Source organism: Tiliqua scincoides, chromosome 13, assembly GCF_035046505.1.
Source record: "Tiliqua scincoides isolate rTilSci1 chromosome 13, rTilSci1.hap2, whole genome shotgun sequence".
Taxonomy (NCBI): domain Eukaryota; kingdom Metazoa; phylum Chordata; class Lepidosauria; order Squamata; family Scincidae; genus Tiliqua; species Tiliqua scincoides.
The window spans coordinates 15,140,870-15,165,628 of NC_089833.1; the positions used below are offsets into that span (position 1 = coordinate 15,140,870).

Consider the following 24,759-nt stretch of genomic DNA (forward strand, 5'->3'; position numbering starts at 1 on the left):
GGATCATATCAATAACATTCTCTTTCAGATATTCATTTATTGACATTTTTGTATAAGTGTGAAAGGTGGTGTTGCAGCTTTCAGTTATAGAAAGGAAAACTATTCTGTATCCCCATCCATACGGAATTGTGGAAAAATGGGGATAGCTGCATAAATGGAGGGCTGATGATCACCCAGCCAGATGGGAGGGTTATTCATGCCATCCTAATATTGCAAACAGACTCTGAAGTCATGTTTTAACTTATGCCCTGGCACAGAGAAGAATGGGAAAAAGCCACCCACAGGGAAGGAGAAGGCAGGCTGAGAGCTATGTGGAAGTCTTGGACCTCTGGTGGAGACCATGGTTTGCATGCAAAAGGTCCCAGTTTCAGGCTCTGGCATCTGTAATTGAAGGGACCTCAGGTGGAGGCCATGCTGTCCAAGATCTCTCACTATCTGGGATTGTCAAGAGCTGTCAGGGCAGGCAACATGGAACCAGATGAACCAGTGGCCTGAAGGTAGAAGGCAGCTTCATATGTCCAAGATGGAACCTGGATCACCAGGAAAAGGGACCCTTGACAAGGCTGCATTTTAAGTGCTCGTTTGAAGAGAAGAGGGGATCCGGTCAAGAATCACAGCCTGCAAACAGTACTGAGAAATTGGGGGCTGAAGTGTAATCCTAGAAAAAGCTCAATGCCGTTTGCAGGCTGTGAAAGGAGGAGGCCCAGCAGCCCTTTTCAGGAAGCATATGGAACCAGAGTGTGCAGCTCATCTCAAAAACTGGGCGGTGAGTCCCTCAAGGGGGCTTCGCTCTGTGTCAAGTGGCCAGGCAGACGGATGCTGCTGTGTAACCAGTAAATGGAAAAGGCTGTGTGGTTCCTTTACTAGGATCCCCCAGTAGAATTTGGTCTTCCTAGGAGGCTACAGTGCTAAAATAGGAAGCTACCCTACGGACAGGCCCTAAATTGAAATTCTCCTCGGTATTTACTAACTCAGACAGTCCCATCTATTACAAGGAAGTTGTGCAGAATAAAATGAAGCTTTCATTTGTGTTTACGTACCTTCCCCATTGCTATATATCTACCCTCTGTCTCTTTCAAGTAAATAAAACCTCTTGGCTTTCCTTATTGCATTGTAAAATTATTTAAAAAACAAGACAGTGTTTTATTTCCTGTCTTATAGCCTCTATATAAATATAACCCGACGCATAAACTGTGGCTTTCCATTTTATTTGGATCCATGCAGGCAAACGATGCTCTGATCTTGATTTTTAAACAAAACCGAGAAAATTACCCACTTTGTTATTCTCCTGCTTCCCAAAAAGGGAGCAAACGCAGTCGTGTTTTCAGCCAGTGCTCTCGGTCCACGGAGGGGCTGCCAATCACCTTGATCAACAAACAGGCTGCATGAGGCATGTCATTCACTGTATGTGATACAAGGTGGTACCTGATAAATTCCCTGACAGCGGAACGGCAGGATCATAGATCACAAAGCCCAGAGGCACCTGAACAGATCACTGAACAGCACCCACTCTGCAGACAAATGGCTTCCTCAAGGGGCCCTAAACAGATCGTCTTGTCTCATTCAGATTATAAAGTGTCACACACAAGGCAACTGGTGCAGGTCACTGCCAGATATTAAAAGCTGAGGAAAGAGATTCTCTATAGGGTATTTAAGGATGGGTTTCAGGGAAACGTGTTCTTAATTCAAGCCACTGCCCAGCCATAATGTTGGGATGTCTCTAGTCTTACACAATCCCCTTCCCCAAAAGGTTCAGCTTTGCTTTATTGAAAATCTCAAGCAGTGCAACTCCACTGAGCTTCTGGCTCCGGGACAGAACCCTAGTCCTTCCCAGCATGGACTGGATATTGGGATTCCTGATGCTGCACCATAATCCGAATCAATTCTGGTGGCAGAGATTAGCTTTGAGCTGCTGGAAATGCTTTTGAGGTTGTTTCTGTGAAAAGCCTGCAGGTGGGATGCCCACCAAATTCTTTCTCTTGTTGCTTCCCTAGATGAAGGACTGTGGGACTTGTTTGTGAAGGACGTCCCTCGCAGCGCCACTTCCTACACCATTGGTCTGGACAAGCTGAAACAGGATGTGAGCTACGAATTCCGCGTGGTGGCCGTGAACGAGTTTGGCTACGGAGAACCCAGCGCTCCCTCCGTGGCAGTCTCAGGTTGGTGCATTTCAGAAAGCTTTCCCTGCAGACCTGGACACAGTTCCTGCCATGGTCAAGGATTGAGTTTGGGGATCTGCAAGGGCTCTTTTTCATACAAAAACTGCGTGGGAAATTTTTCTTTTACAAAATAAATCCACGGAGGGGACACATTTGCAATGGGCTGCAAATGTACGTTACAAACATGCATGTCCACTGATACCTCTTAGTACATGGCGCTCTCTCTCTTGTACATTTAGAGGCTGATTCATGGGTCTGCTCTGCTCAGGGTCAAGTGCTTTTGTTCCCCCAACGCACCACCAGTCTGAACCATTCTCACGGCAAATGGGCACTGCTGCTGTGAAGATTTATGGGCATATGATGTGGTGGAGGGAGGGTGTGCTTAATCTCCTCCCAGCACCCCCACCACCTTGACCATTGCACCCCCTCCTCAGGGTTCTGAATGCGTATGAAGGGAAAGTCCTGGCCTGAACCCCTATTTTTTTTTAACCTGTGTTTTGCTAAGGGAAGCCCTGCTTCTGAGTGCCAGCCACCAGTGGCGTGTCTCAGGCGCAGACTTGTAAGACACAGTGCTCCAGTCTCCGCCAACTGAGAGTCTCGCTCCAACTAGCTTCAGGGAGGCATAGCTCAGATCCTTTTTGCTGCTTCAGCAAAAGGGGGGAGGTGGAAAAAACAGTTTTTAAAAATCTCCATGGTTCAAAAAGTTTGGTACCTGAGGGGAAATTCAAAGTCTTCTGCAGGCCCGGCAATGCTGTGCTCTTTTAAAAAACAACAACTCAACACTCCTCTCGCCCTTTCTCCGCTCCTCGTGCGAGACACTCAAGTACAATTTAGCAGGAGTATAATGGAAAGTGGAAGGAAAATGCTGCCATCATCACAGTTATCTTCATTTCCCTGCTCTGCCCTGCTTCACTATCCCTGGTGGCCCCTAAGATTGGAGGGCAGCTCCAATTTTAGAGTCAGAACCTCCCTGTCCTCCTCCATCCCAAGGGAAGAGCAGGTGTGCAGGACGGAGAGGCGCTTCAGAAACACAGCAGAGGACCCTTTCCCTGTTCCTATCGCTTCACCCATTTGCAAAGGGACACTTTGCAGGAGTGTCCTCCCGTCACCCCCTTCTTCTGGGCAGGCTGCGGTTGCCTTTACAGCTATATGTGCGACTCCTCGCAAATAAATTGCATTATTGTATGTTCTCGGCTTGAGCAGAACTGTTTAATCCACTTCCTCGCAATGCTCTGATGCACACTCCAAATTGGCCAAGTGAAAGAAAGGCATTTTCTGTGGGAAGCCACAGGAATGCAGGAAGCAAAGGACTGCGGGCTCCTGTCACTCTGAATGATGACCTGTGTCTGTCTGTAATTAATTAATCCGGCTGTCAGAGTGGCGCCCAGTCTCCGTAGCCACAACCAAGCTGAGCGGTTGCAGCTTAGAGAACACAAATGGGTTTTGTTGAGAAGCACCAGCAGAGAACAGCTTATCTCCTTGAGAGGCTCAGACAGGCATCTGACCATTACTTGCATTTTGGGTTCTCCATGTTGGCTTGCAGCATCCTAAAGTAGAACCTAAGCACCTCTGTCCATTTCTGCTACCCCTCGGAGCCCCACCCCACTGATAACACTGTATTTGTCCTCCTCCTCTCCATGCAGCTCACACAGACTCTCCTTTCTATGAAGAGTGGTGGTTTCTGCTTGTGATGGCGCTTTGCAGCCTTATCCTAATCCTGCTGGTGGTATTTGCACTGATCTTGCACAGCCAGACCAAGAAATACAGGAGCTGCAACCCAGGTGAGCTCTCTCTCTCTTGAATGGTTGCCAGTGGTCTCACACACCATGGAGCAGAAACTGTGTGCCCCTGCCCATAGCTGTCTTGGTGGCTCAGAGAATAAGAAGTCTGGACCCTAGTGCCACATCTCATACCGTAAGAGCCTACTGTATTGCCCCTACTGGCAAATGTACAGAGGGTAGGTCCTAGAGATGGGGTGGGGCTTTCCAGCTGCAGTGCCCCAAATGTGGGCTGGCTTCCCAAGAGAGGGGCAACTGACCACTTCATAGATAGCTGTGAGGTAGGCAACAAAGGCCAGGTCTGTTCCAGCAGGCATGTTTATGCTGTGTCTTAAGCCTGGCTTTATCTTCCTGCTGCTTTACGATGTCTGCCTGTTTAAATTCACATGACACGTTATTTTATTGTGACTGTGAGGGGCCTTAAGGATATTTTACTTTTGAAAAATGGGACATAAAAGACAGAAAAAGAAATAAGATTAAAAAAGAAACACTGTGACTTGAAGAATGGATTGCACCACTTTATACAATGCATGGGAGAAAATTATTTCAGAATTCTCTCCCCCGTATAAAAGCTCTTTGCAGGCAGAAAGGTAACACTTCAGGGACAAGGATTCTTATCCAGCCTTTGCTTGTTGCACTGGTTCTCTGTTTGCAGGGAGTTTCTGACACAGAAGGGCCTTAAAAGAAGATCCCTCTGTCCATTCTACTGCCTTATTTCATGGCATTTACAGACCAGGCTCAAACCGGCTGCTTGTTAGAGCAAAGCAAGAGAAAGACCCCCATTGGAGATGCCACATTTTAAAAGGAGGAAAAGCCACAAGGGGAAGGATACAGTGGCAGGCACACCCGAAAGGAGCGTGGGAAGGGGTCATAGCTCAACCCTAGCGCCCCCACATTGCACGCAGAATATCCCAGGTTCAGTCTCCGGCAGTCTTTCTCTCCGGCAGCTGCGAGGGGTGTTTAAATATTCATTGTGCAGACCCTGAACTTGGCTTCTGGAGCTTCTCAGATCAATTTTTTGCCCTTTCCTCCTGAGACACCAGAGTCCTTTCAAGTGCTGCTGCTGGTGTGTGCCATTTCACCAGCCTGCATGCATCTATGACAGGTGCCTTAACTCTTTGATGCCAACAGCCAGTGTTTCCCCCAAACCTCCAGTTGCTAGGGCCAGCCCTGGCCTCTGTGATGCTGCACAGTTTATTTGGGGGGGGGGGGCATGGAATGGGAAGGAGCTGCAGTTCAGCTCTTGGGAAAAGGATTTATTTTTTCAGTAAAAACTCACTTCTAACAAGTATTAGTAAATCAGGTTTTATTCTGGTGGGATTTGCAATAGATGAATGCCATGGCATTTTCCCAAGCTAATGCTATTACGGATTCCTATGCACGGAGCATAGACAAATCTGTCATCTCCCTCCTCCTGCTCTGTCTGGAGGACAGACGTGAACAGGCAGCTCTGACCTGCACCTCCTGAGAAGCTGTGTTCGCGCCCCAGGGCTTAATGCAGCATTGCAGTTAAACTGGAGATAAAATACTTTCCTGAAGAAGACACCAGACTTAAATGATCCAGGGCTCAAAGCACCAGACCTGGGGAGAGATGCAAGCAGAAGTCCAAGGGAGGCTTTGAGTTGCAGGGCACCCCCCACTTGGGTGACCGAGTCAAATGGCCTGTCATGCACAATACCCTGTACGAGACTACAGTTGCCAGATGGATATTGATCCTGGTGAGGAATGAATGGGCCACAGATTCTGTGCTACAGCCTCTGATTAACTGGCCGGGCAATTTGTGCAGTTGGATCTGTGGCATGAGCTTTGGCACACCATTTGCCTTCCTCCAGTGGATGAGATGTTCTGCCTTTAGAGAGACAGAAGGGTCATATGTCTGCCACTCTCCCCCTTCACAGAACCAGAATACACAGCCTTCTGTGCCCTCCATTTCACATCCAGCTTCTGTCCTCCTTCTCAAGAGCCATCTTGGTTTAAATAGCCACCCTGTCCCAGTCCCTTCTCATGTGACACCTTAACCAACTTTGCCACTGGATTCTGTGGTCTCTTCTTTGCCTTATAAGGGTTGTGTGAAAACACTAGTGCCAGCACCCACCTAGCCCCTGCTGTACATTCAGTGCTATTATCAGCCCCAGGTGGGTAGCCTCTCGAGACAGGCCTCAGATACTACCACTGTGTGCAATCCAAAGGAAATGAGTAGCAGCAACACATCCGACAGCAGCATCCTGGGCATATTTACTCAGAAGTAATTCCCACTGGTCAGTCTGCAGTAGGTAGCTCAGGCTGCAGCCTCTCTGATGATCTCTTAGGAATGAATCCCACTGAAATCAGCAGTGGGCCTCCTTATCCATGGGCTTGGCCTCTGCAGATGTGAGCATCTGCAGATGTCTAGCCCATGCCTCAGAGTGCTTCCTGGCCATGTGGGGAGGCCAGGAGGCCAACATGACATCTGGATGGCTGGGTGTGGCCCCCAAGTAAGTTATTGTTGCGCAGCACCAGCCTCCCTCCCTCCCCCCCTCCCCACAGATTTAATTATCCATGGATTTCAGTATCTGCAAGCAGTCCTGGAATGTATTCCCTGAAGATACCGAAGGCTCACTGTACATTAAAGTCTCATGAATTAGATGGGGGTTCTTTGCCTTGAGAGCACACTGTGGCAAGCTACTAGGCTTAGAAACACCACAGCCCTTAATCTCGTTTTGCTCCAGATCCACCTCTGTCTTCATGTTCTTGGGAAACTTGCTCCTACTCTCCCCCACACACACCCCTAAAAAAAGAAAAAGAATGTACACTACTGAAGATGGCCTGATAAAAGATTTCATTCCTAGAATGTGAATTGAACTGTTGCTTTGGTAGACTCCAACAACCAGTGTACTGTACCAAATCCCTGTGACAAACTGTATTATGGGATAAGACCTTGTAAGAGAAAGGATGAAATGTCTGAAACTGGCGGTTTTCTCTCTGTCTCCACGCAGAGCCCTGGCAGGGCCTTTGCCTGTGCTCATTCTGTCGCCGTTTGTCCCCAGGAAAAAGCATCTCAAATGTGGAAGAGTCCGTCACGCTGGATAATGGGGGGTTTACGGCCCTGGAGCTCAACAGCCGACACCTCAATGTCAAAAACACTTTCTCCAAGAAGAACGGGACCAGGTAAGACAGCACAAACCCTGCGCTGTTTGGAGAGGTGGGTGGCCCTTCAGCAACAAGCCACACATAGCGGATGTCAGAAATCAGAACAAGGCATACATTCACACAGGTCTAAGAAAGCCTTTTGCAACCAGGACAGTTACAGCTCTCCATCCACTGCACACCCCAGCAGCTGAACCCTCATCCCACATCTCTTCTGAATGGTGCTGAACTTATCCCAAGAAGCACTTTATGGGTGATCTGAAATTTACATTTCTCTCCCTGCAGTGACAAGCAGGCCCGTAGCCAGGATTCTAGAGGTGGGGGGGGGACGGACTATTTTTTCAAGAGGGGCAATGATAAGTCTGGAGAAACATCAAATACCTGAAACTCCCCCAAATTTCATGATGAGAAAATAATGTGGGTTTTGTTTTTTTTGAAAGATGTATTCATTATCTGTAAAGCAATGTAACAAAAATTGGCATAGAATAAATGCATCTCTGCTTGCCATGGAAAATGTATTGCCTACCTAGAAATAACATGCAAGATATCCTTTCATTTACACACCAGTGCAATACACAGACCTGCAACCCTGCAAAAGTAAAGCATAACACTGGGATGCAAGTAGTATTTACTTGTATTGAAAGTGCCTATCTAACACCTATATAATGCCTATCGAGTGCCTATACAACACCTATCTAGCACCTACATAGCACCTATCTAGCACCTGCATAGTGCCTATTTAATGCCTATCTAGCACCAATCTAACCTATATAGCGCCTATCTAGCAACTACATAGTGCCTACATAGCACCTACCTAGCACCAATCTAACACCTATATAGCACCTACCTAGTGCCTATCTAGCAACTACATAGCGCCTACATAGTGCCTATTTAAGGCCTGTCTAGCACTTATCTAGCGCCTAGCTAGCAACTACATAGCGCCTACATAGCACCTATCTAGCATCTATTTAATGCCTATCTAGCACCTACATCGCGCCTATTTAGCACCTACATAGTGCCTACATAGTGCCTATTTGGTGCCTATCTAGCACCTATCTAACACCTATCTAGCAACTACATAGCGCCTACCTAGCGCCTATATAGCACCTACATAATGCCTATTTAGTGCCTATCTAGCGCCTACATAGCACCTATCTAGCAACTACATAGCGCCTACATAGCACCTATCTAGCACCTATTTAATGCCTATCTAGCACCTATTTAATGCCTAACTAGCACCTACATAGTGCCTATCTAGCACCCATCTAACACCTATCTAGCGCCTATCTAGCAACTACATAGCACCTATCTAGCGCCTAGATAGCACATATCTAGTGCTTATATAGTGCCTATTTGGTGCCTATCTAGCACCTATCTAACACCTATCCAGAAACTACATAGCGCCTACATAGCACCTACCTAGTGCCTATCTAGCACCTAACACCTACATAGTGCCTACATAGCACCTATCTAGCACCTACATATTGCCTATCTAGTGCCTAACCACCTATTTAGTGCCTACATAGCGCCTACATAGCACCTACATGTTGCTTATTTAATGCCTATCTAACAACTATATAGTGCCTACCTAGCGCCCATTTAGTGCCGATCTAGCAACTAACATCTATATAGCGCCTATTTAGCAATTATTTAATGCCTATCTAGCACCTACATAGTGCCTATTTAGTACCTATCTAGCGCCTATCTAGCGCCTATCTAGCACCTACATAGCGCCTGTCTAGCAACTACATAGCACCTACATAGTGCCTATTTAATGCGTATCTAGCACCTATAGCACCTACCTCCTTTTTATAGCAGGGGGAGAGTAACTGGCCCACCTCACCCCAGCACTGTCTGTTCTAGTGGCTGTCTGCTGATATTCCTTGGCATAGTTTTAGATTGTGAGTCCTTTTGGGACAGGGAGCCATTTAGTTATTTGATTTTTCTCTGTGAACTTTTAGTTGAAAAGTGGTATATAAATACTGTTAATAATAATAATAATATAGCGCCTATCTAGCAACTACATAGCATCTACATAGCGCCTATCTAGCGCTAAGACCTACATAGCAACTATCTAGCACCTATCTAGCACTTACATAGCGCCTATCTAGCGCCTACATAGCACCTACATATTGCCTTTTTAATGCCTGTCTAGCACCTATCTAACAGGTAGCAACTATCAAACAGATCTAGCAACTATCTAGCAACTATATAGCGCCTACCTAGTGCCCATTTAGTGCCTATCTAGCAACTATCTAACACCTATATAATGCCTATCTAGCAACTATACAGCGTATACATAGTGCCCATTTAGTGCCTATATAGTGCCTATCTAGCAACTATATAGCACCTACATAGCATTTGTCAATGACACATTGCTGATGCAGTGATACATATTACAATAAAATTTATTTATTTTACATCAAAGCAAGAGGAGAGATATGCTAGTCAAATACACTAGTCATTGGAACACTCTTTTTTTTACAATATTCATTACTTTTAAAAAGCAAGGTACAGAAGATTTGAATGTATGGAATCTACCTGGTTGAGCTGAATCCTCCCAGCTTTCTGAGAGTTGAATCTCCTTAGAACCTGGTGCGAATCCAGTGTCTGTTTGGGAGGAGGCCATGAGCACTACCTTCAGAGCCCAGGTCAACCAGGCCGCTAGACCTGGGCTCTCGACTTGGAGCCCAGGTATACCAGCTGGGTAAACCTGGACTCCTGCTTGAGCTTATCGCCTCTGTGGGCTTATCGCCTGCTTGAGCTTATCGCCACACACACACACACACGTTGTGTGTGTTCTGGCTGCGAGCAGGAAAAAGGCTGTCATGCACCTAACTTTATTTCTTTGGATGTCTCCAGATCTCCTCCTCGCCCAAGCCCTGGAGGGCTGCACTATTCCGACGAGGACATCTGTAACAAGTACAATGGAGCAGTACTGACCGAAAGTGTGGCGCTCACTGAGAAACCCCTCGATGCTTCGGAATCAGATGTGAGTCTAGATCCCTGCAGTAGTTGTAGTAACTGCCAGAGAATGGGGTGGGGCTGTTCATCTGTGGACAAATTGTGGCTGCAAAGCTGGGCTTATAGGATGTGTGCAGTAGTTTGTCAGGATAAGAGTAAAGAAGCCCCAGAGAAAAGCAAGAGAAGAAGCAGATAACTTCCCAGCCAGCAAACCTAAGACTGGTTTGGCTCCAGAGAAATAAGGTAACTTTTCTTAAGATACATTAAGAAAAGTGTTCACAGCACTGAGCTTTCGGAGGATGAAAACTACTCTGTCTCCAGTCTCAGTGTGGTGAAGTTTTAGGTCCAAGGTGGAGCAGTAGCTAGTTCTGGGAGAAGTCTAGTTCGCTGCAGGGGGAGCGAACAGGGCAGGAGGAGAGTGCTGGTTCTGCTGGACTGAGTGGCTCCCATAAATCTGGTTCCAGAGTGGGAGTTCTTGTGAGACTGAAAGGGAGGCACCCCCCCCACTTGTTACTAAAGCCTCCGGGGGGGGGGTCATACCAGCCCCTTAAGCACATCATGCCACTGCTGCAGTTGGTAGCAGGGGTGACAAACCATAGCCACTTAAGGCACATTCAGGGGGGAAATGTGAAGAGCATTAAAGAGGCAAAACCTGTGAGACCAAAATACTCAAATGCCCTCTTGTGCACCAGGATACTTGGGGCAGATGTTAAGGAATCCTTTGGGGAGCGCAAGAATTGCCACAAGCCTCTTTCTTCTGCGACAGGAATTTTTGTCTTGGGAGTTGCTTCCAGCTTTCTTTGCAGCTTCCCAGATGTTTCACAACAGCTGGCCATGCCTAATCCACTAGGTGGTTAAAAAAAACCAGAAGGAAACTGGAGTGCAAATGCTGGAGAACTGCAGCTTCAGAGGATGGTTCCAGCCTCATAATGGGATTCTGCCATCTTTGGGGGTTTTAACTCAACAATTCTGTGCAGAGAAAATGGCGCAGGCTGGGTCTGTCCTCTGTTTCCTCTTTGGCCTGCTTTGTGTTGCCTGCGTCAAATGCTTGCAGTTTGGACCCCAGTAATAGGAGAGGCTCAAGAGGGGCATTTAGGGAGGCCTACAGGAAGCAAAACCTGTTTGCAGAAGCATCCCCTTTGCTGAAATCCAGAAAGCAGCAGCCTTTCAGAGATAAGACCTTCAGCAACGAGAATCCGGGGAGGAACAAGATCAGCACGCAGGGCAGGGAGGAGAAGGGCACGTTCTCTGCTGCTCCTTGGCAGAGGCCTCCTCTCGTTTACCTGCCTGGCACCTCTCGTTAATTTCCCCGGGCAGCTTGCTGCATTGCGCTGCCCTCTGACCAACGTGCCGGGGAGGCGGCGTTGCTTGTTGTACCATCTCCAGCCAGTCTTTTGTGATGTGCACACATTATCTTGAGATTACACTTGCAGTGCCTCTGCTCCTCTCTCTGTGACAACCTGGAATTAAACCTGCCATTAGCAGAGCGTGCTGAGCATAAATATGGATTGTGCCGTGTCGCCTTTTTGCTATTCATGTCAGGAGTGCCGCATGCCAGTTCCTGATGGTGCATAATGACCATCTTCTGCCTGAGGCGACTTCAGCGTGACGACACCACATAGATGGAGGTCACCAAGCGCGATCTGTTCTCCCGTTTCACCAATTCTTCTCTGCCCTTGTTGTGAAGGCGCCCGCCGCCCACAGCTTCCTACGCAGGACAAAACTGAGCCGCTTGCTGTGAACACAATGACCACGTTGGTGTGGCAAGCAAAATAAAGTTCCCATTTTCCCTGGGGGCATTGATAGCCAGTGAGGCTCCAGTTGGCTCTTCAGCACTTGTCTGTCTCTGGAGGCTTATAGTTGCTTGGAGGAAATCTTAACAGACACCCAGCAGAGGCGGGACAAAGGCTGCAGGCTCCTTTGATCATCCTGGGAAAAGTGGCTTTAGCACAACACAATTTTATTCTCAGTTAGAAAGCATCTGTTTCTTTTCCTGCTCTGTTTCTGGGTGTCGTTTTGTTTTGCTTTCTTCACTTTCTGTTAGGGAAAGGCAGCACTGCAGAGGGGGAACTGTGCTGAGCTTTGCTTACCTGAGGATTTCAGCCACTTCCTCTCTAAGAGGAAAAGATCCTCTACCATGAGGAGGGCTTGGCAGGTGCTCTTTCTTGTACAGCAGAGCTGTCAGAGGACTATTTTCCTTTGACAGAACTTCCTGCACTCAAATGCATAATGGCTCCAAGGCCAGAATCAGCTTGATAAGTTTCCCCTTAAAATCTTTATCCTTGTGCTTTTAAGATACCTCAGCTGCTGCTATGATGGAAAGTTTTGCCATGTCCCATTGACTTGTACCGTGGCTGCAACCCAGCACCAGAGGTTCATGTACTGCTGGGGAAGGGGCACTGTGAGAATCAGAATGCTGGACTGGGTAGGCTCCCTTGGGACTAGTGCACTAGGCTAGGTCATGTTGGCAGCCTTCAGTCTCGAAAGACTCTGGTGTCGCGCTCTGAAAGGTGGTTCTGGAACAGCGTCTAGTGTGGCTGAAAAGGCCGATTCGGGAGTGACAATCCCTTCCACACCGGGAGCAAGTGCAGTCTGTCCCTGCTTTGTCTCCCTGGCTATGGGCCTTCCTTCTTTGCCTCTTTGCCTCAGACTGTTAGCCAAGTGTCTCTTCAAACTGGGAAAGGCCATGCTGCACAGCCTGCGCTCAGAGGCCAGGGTTTCCCACTTGTTGAGGTCCATATACTCCCCTGTTCTTCCCCCAGACTGTAGCTTCGTGTGACTCACTGTAACAGGCACAAAGTAGAATATATTTGATTCAAACCCCAGCTGGGCCTGGCAGCTGGAGACACAGGACAACCCCACGCATGTCTTCCCGGGTCACCAAAGGTCTGAGAGAGATTCTCCCTGGCAGGGGTTGAAGTCCAAGAGTCCCGCTCTGCGCTTCAGGGTCCAGGAGTTGCTGTTTTGCAGCTCAGGAGCAATTTATAGAAGAACATCACATCACATCAGAATGGACAGGCAGTTCGTTAGTTTTCCTTATTCATTACCCACAGCACTGCTTGCTCTGCAGGCAAAGTGTACACTTGTATTCCTCCACCAAATATTGGAGGATGTGGACGCACAGTGAAACTCTGATTAGCCAGCCGTCTTGAAAGCCCTCCTCATTTGAGGGAAGATGTACGTAGGACAACTGCAAGGCAAGGGTGGCATTCCTACGTCCTCCCCAAAATGCTGGTGTGGGGACAAGGCCTGTGTAGGGAAGAACTGGCAGAAGATGGTGTTTGAAGCTTTCTCCTGTCACTGGTTCCTCCCCTGCAAAGGACCCCTCCACCTCGGCCCTTTTGCCACAGTTGGGCTTTGAGAAATAAACTTGATGGGGGTGGAACAGTTGCATTGGCAGTAGAGAGAAGGGTTAAGTCCCCCCTGCTGCAGTCCTTCTCCCCCCCCCCATATTTACCTTACCTCAGCAGATCCTTGCCAAGGCAACCTGTCTTTTTGCCCTGAACCATTGTTGACCTATATCATGACCTATATCATGACCTATATCATGATCATAACCATGATCCTATATCAACCACACTGCCGCCACGCCAAAAGCTTAATGGTCTTAACATTTTGGGTGCCGTCCAACATAAATAGCGGTATTTTTTAACGAGGCTAAGCCATGCACATAAATAATGCTTCTTGGTAATGGTTAGAGAGAGAGAGAGAGAGCACCAAGATAATGATGCTGGGATAAAAGAAGGTTGAAAGAGAACTGCTCCAACGAGCTGCTCGTCCCGGCTGCTGAAAGTTGCTCAATCCTTGGCCACACCATCGTGTTGCAAATGGTGTGACAAAAACTGGCTCTAGACCAACGCTCTGCAGACCGATAGGCAGTTTGGGCTTCCAATGAGATGGAAAAACAACAAAGAGACTTACAGTGCCCTGAAAACCAACGAATTTATGGTACCTCAAAACTTGGGAGTGTTTCTGTTCACAGCAGACCCTCTGGAATTTGTTGTACTGGAATTCAGTAATTCCGGGGGGAAGAGATCCTGATGGGAAGAACACTGGAGAACAGAGGTGGAGGGGGCAGGACTACCCATTTCCACCCTGGTTTGATGCGATGACACCAAGACTGTGCTGATTCCCACTGCGGTCATTTGAAAAGCTTGAATGTGTGCAGCTGTGCTTTCCACGGCTAGTTATAAATAAATACACAGTGCTTTTGCTGCAGCCCTTTTCAAACAAGAGTTGACCGCCGCGACTGTGTTTAAATTCCCTGTAACGCCAGCCTTAAACTAAACTAGCCCACTAGTCTCTAATTTGTCCCCTAATAGCATTTGTTTCTTTCATCTTCCCAATAAAAATACTTCAAAATGTCAAGCATTTTTGTCTATACTGTGGCTTCACAGCCATCCGCGCACCTCTGCTTGTCAATTTCTAATCTAGCCATACCTTCAAACAAATTCCAGGCCGCTGCTGTTGCCGCAGCAACCAGCCTCCTGTTGCGGGGAAGGGCGCCCGCCACACAGCCAAGCTGAAAATGGCCCTGCAGCACTTCCATTTAGTCAATAGTTTAGAATCATTAAAAATAATATGGCCACTCTAAAGCACAATCCCATTGTAGGAGCAATTTGGGTAATAATGGAGGGGACAGTGGGAGGAATAAAGTTCCAGCATCCCTGGGTGATCAGCACCAGAACTGGGGCTCCCAGAATCTCCTTAGTTCCACCTGGCGCACTGCGTAATTGCCAACTCATCCCTGCGCTGGATGATAATATGCCACTTTTGTGTACAGGGGTTGCCACCCTCTTCAGCTGCCTGCTGGCTCTTTGTTCCTTCACCATCATCCACATCCAGCCTTTCTTTCATCCTGGAACTCAAGGTAACATACAGCCTAGGCCAGCACTTCGCAAGCTTATCCAGCTTACGATGCCCTCAGAACCTGGAAGAAAGTGGGGATGTCACGAAACATATTATGCAGTGACATCAGCCGCCACTCACTTCTGGGTTCAAAAGGTGCTGCAGGCCTCAGAATCATGGCAAGAGGGTCAGGATGGGCAGGAGAGCTTTTCCCAGAGCAGGGTTTTTGCACACTGCAGCTCTCCCCACCGCTCAGAGCCTCCTGCTGCTGTTTGTAGGGTCCTGCTGTGGTCTCCCTGCCTGGCAGTGGGCGACTCATGATGCCCTGGCAAGGACCTTGTGGCACCCTAGGGTGTTGCAACACAACCTTGGGAACTGCTGGCCTAGGCAGTCACCCGTATTGGCACCAGCCTACTTACCTTCAACAAGGTGGTTGGATCCTGTCCTCTTAGGCAACGCTCTCGAACTCCACCTCTTGTGCCTGCTGCTGGGACCACAGCCGGCCCTTGTCTGTTCAGGGCTGGGGCTCAGGGACCAACCACCTACTTGGCAAGCACAATGGCCCAGGTTCAACCCTGGGCATCTCCACACAGGACTGACAACAATTCTCCTTAATCCAAAACCCCAAAAAATCCATTTATGCCTTTTCTGACAAACACAGATTTTATAATAATGGCTCAGTCTAAGAAAAATTCCAGAAAAAGCAACAGGAAGCAAATTCAGGAACCAGCTCTTTGCCTTCACCATTTTCCTCACCAGTTTCTGATGGAGTTCAGTTGCACACAAGAGAGAGTCTCTTCTTCCAGGCCTTCCTACCAAAGGTAGCATCCCGACAGGGTCATGGCTTCTGCAAGTGACCAGACCAGAGGTGTAGAAAAACCTGGAAAAAGAAAGATGGGGTTGATCAAACTGTTAGTGTGGCTCCTTTGTCCTATGAAACAGAGTACTCAGGACTCTGAGTGCTTGATTTTGGAGGACCCAAATGCTAATTAAAAGGAAATAAACTTGGTTCACTATGACATCAAGGGGGCTTTTCAGCACCACATTTGATCCCTGCCTCCCCAAGATAGGAAGTGATCCAGGTTTAAGATCCTTTAAAAAGGCCAATCGCTGCTACTTAAGGCATCTGCATCGGAGCACTGCTTCCAGTGGATCAAAATCATTGCACCTCTGTTTCATTCATTTCAGTGCCTCCCCTGTGTTGAAGTATAGATGGTAAGCTGCTCGAGACAGGGCCCCTTTGTACTTTGTAAAACACCATGTACAGAAATAGCTTGGCAGTAGTCATTTTAAGGACGAGCTGTACTGAATATTTGTCATTAATCCAGGTTTCATGACCAAGGCTTATACTAACACAGTATTTGGTCGACAGCATCCATGGTTGGTTTCATTGTTATGGGTGAATAGAGGTTCTAAAAGCAGCTCCATACAGATTGTGTAGATTTACTTTTCAATACCAATTAGACACTTTTCTTTGAGCGTTTTTCAAGCACCCATTATTCCTTTCCCAATCAGAAATGTGGGCTGTGTGTGTGTGTGTGTGTGTGTGTGTGTGTGTGTGTGTGTGTTTTCCCCCCTTTACCTTCTTTTGATCCCCAGTGCAGACACACAGCTATCACGCAGCTTGTTAAAGAGTGCCCTTAATCCACTGCTGAAACCTGACTGCTGAATGTTTTATTACAGAGGCAGCTGCAAAGTGAGAATTGATTTTATGCATTTCAAACTGTAACCTGCAGATTTCGCATTTTAAAAAATGTGTTTTTAAGGCAGCTAAAATACGTTATAAATGAAACATGTTGCTGCTTAACTCTGGTGTTCAAAGAGAGCAGGGCAACAGGTTGGTTACAATATGGCTATCTCAGGGATTGGTTCTCAAGTACCACTGATGGGGTGGGGAGGGAAGACAGACCCAACCCCCAGGGTACAGAACACTGGGAAATTCTCTATACCAAAAAGGATAAGCCCTTTACTCTGACATACTACTTTTCTATGTGCAGGGAGGAATTTTTATATGGGAGGGTATTCAAACATGGTGTCCCCAAACCCCTGTGGTCTTAAAATGGCAAAACAAAAATGAGACTGTCCCTCAGGAGGCCCTGGTAGCAGCTCCAGATTGGGCTGAGAAAGAAGTCTGTCTGAAATTCGGAGAGTTGTGCCAGGCTGTGTACGTGAGCATGATCAGGACGGGCAATAGTCTGACTCACTAGGGAACGGTTTCCTGTGTCCCTAATCCAGGACAAGCTGTGTCAGTCAATTCCGCTGAATGTCTGGGCTGGCCCTCAGTGTCCAAGTTAGGGGAGCAGTCTTGGCGATTCTTAAAGATTATACTATAGCACAGGAGAGGCTGGTAAGAATACACAGGCTGAACCTCAGTACCCATTGGGGGATACACAGAGGATGACCGGAAGTGTCTTCCAGTCACTACCAGAGATGTCCTGAGGTGTGGGACCTCCCTGCACAGCCTCTCTGTGCCTCAGAAGGCCTTTGAGAGGCAGTTCTGGTTTCTTGGGAAGCCAGAGGACCTCTGCGCATCTCAAGACACTTTTAGATGCAACTGGAATGCACTTTCAATAGCATCCAGAGGTCCTCTGTGTGTCCTCCTGACACAGGTTTGGAACACACATCGAGTCAAATCCATGAGTTCCAAACCCACTGATGAGGAGCCCCACTGATGAGGAGGACTCACTTGTCTTACTAGAAACTCATAATATTCTCCAATATGCCTCTTCAGAGGATCCCTGAAACTTGTTTCAAATCCCACTTTCTCAAAATTTCAGTGCAGCTTCCATAAAGAGAAGCTGAGAAACTGATTCCTGCACTTGCAAATCTGATGGTTAAACAGATAGGCCAACGGTCCCTCTTTCTTCAGGCATTGCTTAAAACTGACTCCAGTAGCACCAGTTCTCACGCGCTCTCTGCCTCTCAAACCGCAGGCAACGGATTCAGACTATGAAGACGAGCTGCCCAAGCATTCTTTCGTCAACCATTACATGAGCGACCCCACATACTACAATTCGTGGAAGCGGCAGCAGAAAGGCACAAAGCACCCGACGCCGTACCTGTACGAGGAGTGCGTGGCAAGCGAGCCAGATCCTTACTTCCAGACTGTCATCACGACGCAGAGCTCAGGAGGGGTGTACACCCCAACAGGACAGTCTGCACCAGGCTCACGGACTCCAGTGACAGGTTTCTCCTCCTTCGTCTGACACTGGGGGAAAAAGAGCAGCAACCACAAAGCTCGGCAGCCTGCAGAGTTTGGAAGGCCGCCATCTGCAGCAGCCCCATCAGCTTTGGGTTGTGTGTGTGGCGGGTCCAGTGAACTGTGGGTAAATTTCCTCTTATCAGGGTAGAATGGATGTAAACGTGAATGTCTGTTTCCCCCCCCCCCAAGACAATCAACTCCAAGATGCAGAGTGGGACTCGTTGAACTTGCTTTGATTGTTTTAAAAACCACTCCCCCACGCCTGATCAAAAACTGACAATTTTAACCACTTTGGAATATAATTTAAGGGGATTTTTTAAAGTTGTTTTGTAATGCTGCTTTGGGAAGCAGCCTGCTGTGGGTCCCTTCCCCCCTTTCTCAAGCAAGGAGATGAATTCCACACTTGTGGACAAGTCACACTCTTGTGATGTAATTGAGGGTGACATCGTACAATCACCCAACACGCTCTCCCCTCTCATATCACGCAGGTCAGTTAGGAAACACACACCCAGAGGAGGAGGGAACTCTAGGAATGTGTCTTTCCCCACACCGTTCTCTCTCCTTGCTGCTTCTGCCTTCAGAGCACTCAGCCAAATCGCTTTGTCTCAATGTCATGTCTCTCCCCATGCCTGCAAGGTTCACTCCTGGTGGTGTTTGATCAACTATCTCTTGCCTTCATTTCTATTCGGCTCCAACCGAGCTTGTTGTGTTCCTAAAAATATTCCCCTCTCCAGGGTTTCTGCAAGACACCTCAGCTTAAAAGCACCATGGATGGCAGTAGGTGAAAACAACTGGGGATGAAATGCTGACAGTTTTGCTCTCATTGTGGGTCTGATTCCTTCTTTGTAGACTGCATGTGCCAATGTCCATTGTAAATCTCAAAAGGCAGACAGCAACCCAGGAAGACACAGGCAAGGAGGGCGTCCGTTGGGAACTGGCAGGGAGAACACGCAGGCCGAATGGCACATCTCTGTTTTCCAAAGGTGTCCTTCCGTGTAAAGGAGACCAGCCCACCCCACCTGACCCTTTTTGACTGCTGTGCTGATGGGACCCTGTTCTGCAGCTCTGTTTAAAACAAACAAAAAAGTCCATGTTGATTTCATCACCAGATTTCTTTGATTTTTTTAAACAAAATGTATATTTTTAATGATTTTTTTTTCTAAATACAAAGACACATCATACACTAGTGGGTGAGCTGTTTTGGTGTCCACAGGTGCCTTTTCACAATTGCTCCACTGTGTGGGTGAGAAAAACAACCACACATCTCTGAAAGAAGCTAAAGTGGGTTTTTTAAAAAAAAAAATCCACAGGGTTGCAAATTACCTCTTGTCTGTTTTTTTTCCAAGCTGCCTCAGTGCACAGCTGGTCACAGCTTTCTGTGCAAGAGGCTGTTTTGTTCTCCTCTCTGTTGTGCACAGCCCTGTCTTTGACCCACCAGGGTGGGGCCATCTCTTCCTCAAAGCCCATTATGTTTCTTGTTGGGTTGTGAGTTCAAGGGGGAGCTGTTGATCCCACTCTAGCCATCCAGGCTTGACAGAAGTCACGTGACAACTGTCTTCAGGCAGAAAAGCCATTGTCAACACATTGCATCTTTGGAATTGCTGTGCCTGCCCCCCAAACAAGTGTTCCTCCAGAAACACTGGACTTGCAAGTGCTGGTGAACATCCTCTCCAAAGCTGCAGCAGCACAGCCCCAAGATGAACACTGCTCTGTGCACGCAGGAGAGGAGCAAGTTAACTGCTCTGCTCCATTCCCTTCCAATGCCTCTTCCTGCAAGGCTAAGACAGGCTCTGGGCTATTTGTACCTGTGCCCTTTCAGGACAGGTGAGGAATGGGATTGGTACAGCCCTGTCAACACTGCTTTTATTTGCCGAATTTTTCTTCCCAACATTGCTTGCACCTGCTATTAAACATTTGAATGGCCAATTGCATCCCTTTCACTATAGACATACAGACTGGATAGTCAGTCAGTAAGAGTCTGCAGCACACCCCCCCTGACTTGCACACAGAGGTCTCTTTGGGGCTGGTTGTCCCTAGGGCACCAACATACAAGGTTTCCCTGCCCTCTCACCTGAGATATGCTTTCTACTGATGTAGGAAACAAAAAAAAAATTGCACACAGTGGAACTTTCTTGTTTCTCAACAGCTGACAGAGCTGAGTGAATGGTGAATACAGGTGGCCTTGAATGTCAGAGTGCTGCTAATTCCAGATTTCAAAGCCGGGAATTTGAAGAGCAAGCCTTAAAATAAGTGTCTTTCCATGTATCACATTCACATCTTAAATACCAGGGTAGTTTGTTCATGTCTGCGTCAGCTTTCCCTGAATGAGATACTCTCTCCAGTGAAGGGGGCTTTGGAACCAAGATCCCAATCCACAATTCCAGGTACCACTTCTGCAACTGAGCAAAGTGCGATGACATCGGTGCTAAGAAGCCTGGAGAGAGAGAGAGAAAGGGTGGCCCCTTCCTCACAGCTGCTGAGCTGGGCTTCCGGTGGAAGTTTAATGTGAAGACAAGGAAAGAAACACCAAACATGGAGAGAAGGCTTCCTCTACCTTTCTGCTGGTCTACAAAGCCATAAGGACATTGCTTTAATGATTCAATTTTATGTCTTTACCCTCCCTATTTCAGTTTGATTTTTTTCTTTGTCTCAATCAGATTCTGAATTTTTAGATGAAATTGTGAACACTTGCTTCCACGGTGCCTATCCCCCATGCAGTCCTAGTGTTGTTGAGAGGCGGGCCAGCAATTGTGTGACTCGATTGTGGTGATGGCTGAGAAAGCATGCCAAGGTCTTCGCTGCTCAGTTAGGCAAGTGTGTTGAGCCTTCCCACAGGTGCAACAATGGAAAAAACTGCCTTGCCCGGGTGCAGTGGAGGCCCATCTCACCCATTCTGCCTCCTCCCAACAGCGGCCAACTGTGCATTCGTGCAAACTCAGCGTGGTCGTGAAGATGAGAGCCATCCCTGTTAGTCCCCAGCCTCAGACACTCATGGAGCCAGCACGGCCCTGCTGTTGACATACCCATCTGTTGCAGTAAGGCAAGCTGACAGCTTCTGAAGCCCAGTCTGAATGAGAAACTCAGCAGCGCACATCTTTGTCCCACTTTTCTTTAGGTAAATAGCTTGGAAAGAATGACGCACAAAAGAAAATGGACTTTTAACAGCCACCATTCCCCCTAATCGAGAATTTATAATAGAAAGCGCCTGCTCCTCCTTCCTGAGAGTTTTCCAACAGCAAGAGGAATTGGCTTTATCAAAACGTTCCCTCCTTCCCTTTTGCCTTTCAAATGGAAGATATCAGGGGGGATTCTTTCAAGGCGCAAAAGGTGACACTAACAGTAATTTTGGCTCTCCCAATCCACATCCATCTCCATAATTGTGTTTTTATTGGCTGTGTTTATTCAGTTACAACCAGAGTCCAAAGAGGGCGGGCAATTCCAAAGCACGGAACTGGATATCCTCAAGACACAGGAATGGATTTATTTCTCCCTCCCCTCATTATCATGTATTAGGGGCTTGACAAAGCCTCACACCTTGCTGTTAGTGTGCAGAGATAACAGTAAGATTAACCGTGGGCTTTATTTTTATTATTAACCATGGATGTAGAGGAAATTGCTGGCTCTCGCAAGACAGCTCCTCTTTGCAGCTGAAAGCTTTGGGAATCATAATTTGCCTGGAAACCAGCAAGATGCTGCTTTTCACCACCTTCTATTCTGAAGGGCCAGGACTGTCTTGCAGCCCATCCACACTCCGTCCTTATCTGAACACACAGGCTCTATCTCCATACTTAGAAAAAAAAGCCATCTGCTTCCTTCTCCTCACCACCTTCTCCATAGATAGATAAAGAAACAAACATCGATATCAAATCTAGAGCTGGGCAGAAACTTGCTGTGCTCCATTTTGAGCCACTTCCATTATTTTGGGATCTACCAAAACAGGGAGTGGTGCAACTACGAAGCTGCCACTTGGTGGCAAGTGCCATTTGGCCAGGGTAGCACACCATTGTCAACACTGACCGGCAGCAGCTTTCTACAGTTTCCCCAGCCCTACCCAGAGATACTGCCAGGGACTGAACCTGGGACTGGTTCAGGTAGTCTGCCACTGAACTATCACCATGACCATCACCATTCAAGAGTCTTTAGCAGCCTCTGCTCCCATCACTAGGGAGGAAGCTGGCACCGATCACTCAGCAGGAAGAAAGGGCCATTCTGAAGATACAGAGAACACCTCCTACTGTCAATACACCCTGCCTGCCACCGCTGATTGTGGACCCTTTTGAACCGTGGCCAAGAAAAGAGTCCTGCTGCCCTCTGTTTTGTTTTTGCACCAGAGTAATCCGAGGTGGGTGGGTTTAGTCATAACTATCCATGCACGTCACTGACTGAAAGAACAAAGACTTCACACTGGTTGGGTTCAGATGCTCTGCAGGCATGCAACCCAGCAGGGAACACATGGGGGTACCTCCACACATACATCTGAATTTTAGTACGTTCACTTACACATGTTCATTTCGGACTACCTGAACTGCTGCATTCTGAAAGGCCACAGAGCCAGGACGACAGAAGGGGCATACTGGATCTGCCCATAGTTTTGACCCAAAGCAGAAGATGCTATATGGGGACAGTTTCTACAGCAGGTAGAACAGCACACCTCCCAAAATCAGGACACAACAGCACCCTAACACCCGATCAAAATGCCGTAATAAATCCTAATCCACCAGTAGAGCTTAAGAATTTTCACAAACAGCAGCCCCCCCCCCAAAAAAAGAAAAAGAACACCCCAGTTGTCACTTGCTATCCTATTACAAGCGTAAATTTTGTCCTTTCTAGTGATCAGGGCTGCCTGACATATTGCCTTTCTCCACCAAGCTCCTCTCACTGACTCTCTTCAGGGGCACCAGCACATTTTCACCAGGAGATCTCTGTTAATTTGACACCTTTGTTGCTGTGCAGCCAAGCGGACAAAAAAAATCCCCCAAGCTTCTCCGATACGTTACAGAGGACGAGACAGCAGAGGGCACTGCTCTGCTTCAGCCATTGCCAGCCCATGACTTATCCCCAGAATCCTCACTGCTTGTTGGAAACACCTTGCAGATCAGACTGCAGGGAGAGGGCGAAGGAGCCAACCCAAGAGTTTGTGTTAATAGAATCATAATCAGGTTGGGGAGGCCCATCTCTGGAGAAAGAAGGCAGAGTTATACCATGACTTGAATCCACAGTCAAGCTTTTCCTGGACTGTGCAGATTACAGATTGGGGGGGGGGCGAGTCTTTGAATGCCCCAGCATCCAATACATTTCTTGCATCTCCGCATGTCATGGAGAAGAGTTCAGTGACTGTTCCATACACAGAGTCTTTCCCATAAGAAAGAATCCAAAGATGCGACCAGATCACCACTTGCAGCCCAATATATTACAGTCCAGCAAAAGCTTTTCCACTTGCTTCCACTGAGTCTCTGCAGTGTGAGCTAAATATGCTTCCAAAGGATAAGCTGTTCATTTACCCACAAGGAAAAAAAAGTACTTAGCCTTCCGTTAATGCTGAGCACAACACCTGCAGCAATTCTCTCACACCAACCTCTAACTAGATTACCATCCTAGCCTTGCCTGGCAAGAGTTAATGGGGGCATTTATCACACACTTCCCCCAGGAAGCCAAGGTGGGATAATTTTTGCAATGCATGGAAGGAGCCCCATTAGTTATTTCTTGGCTACTCACAAACTGCTCCAGGTTGATTTCAGGTTATGTGGGATAAATCATATAAATTGGGAGGATTTGCATATATTTACATGCCCTGTACAATTTTCCATCCTCAAATAATTTGGTTTTGAGGGAGGGCTTTTATCTGCACTTGGTATTCGGGGCCAGAGAAAAAACTGTGATGCACAAGTTTACAGTCTGACTCATTAAAAAAAGCATAGGTAGATGGTAGTAAAGCAGTCCTGAAAAGCAGAGTTAGGTTATCCAGGGTTGATGGGTGGCAGAAAATTCCACTGAACCAGCAAAATCCCTGGTCCACTGTCCCCAATGCTCTGGATGAATAAAGGATTATGGGAAAGAGTAACATGTTGCTTAGGGTTGACAAAAGAGGCGGCAAGACAAGCTTCTTGGCCAACTCTCTCAGCTGAATCTTTTAGTACACCTACTGTCAGTTTAGAAAACAAAACCAATACGGCACCCCACCTTTAAGAATTAGTAACTTTATCACCACCACGGTAAACAGATCCTTGCTTTTAGCCTATGGGGAGGTTCTTGAGAACTTGGGTCTGTTTTTATTCCACCACACGTCATTGAAGTCTGCTTCCACCATTTCATATGCAAAAGAAATAAAGTTCCTTTTGGTGTTTTTATTTATTTTTTTAATGCAAGCTTTGTTCATAATAAAAAAAGAAAAACATTCTTTTCTGGAAGTTATTTCCTTGAATCACAGTTTTGTCTTTTAGGAGAAAGGGAAACGTCTCAGGGTCTTGTCAAACGCACTCTGGGCTGAAAAGCTCAGGATGGTGAAAATGTAACACTGGCTGAAACCCCAGGCTGTGACTGCTGGACTACAAAACCCAATCACCCCCCACTGCTTTTCCATTCAAGCAGACCCACCGTGCTATTGACAGCTGCAAAATGTGGCCCGCTATAACTTGCTGTTATGGCAACTGCCCTCCATTTTTGTGCCCCAGTACCAGGGAAG

General features: G+C 47.4%; 1 protein-coding gene across 1 annotated transcript in view; it reads left to right on the plus strand.

Annotated features, from left to right (window-relative positions):
- Positions 1 to 18,138, plus strand: part of SDK1 (sidekick cell adhesion molecule 1) — a 478,937-nt gene extending 460,799 nt beyond the window's left edge. Inside the window, exons 41-45 of the mRNA XM_066640872.1 lie at positions 1,995 to 2,159; positions 3,803 to 3,940; positions 6,913 to 7,084; positions 9,926 to 10,055; positions 17,809 to 18,138. Of these exons, the coding sequence (XP_066496969.1) occupies positions 1,995 to 2,159; positions 3,803 to 3,940; positions 6,913 to 7,084; positions 9,926 to 10,055; positions 17,809 to 18,081 (878 nt within the window). The 3' untranslated portion in view covers positions 18,082 to 18,138. The remainder of the gene's footprint in view (positions 1 to 1,994; positions 2,160 to 3,802; positions 3,941 to 6,912; positions 7,085 to 9,925; positions 10,056 to 17,808) is intronic.
- The last annotated feature ends 6,621 nt before the right edge of the window (positions 18,139 to 24,759 follow it).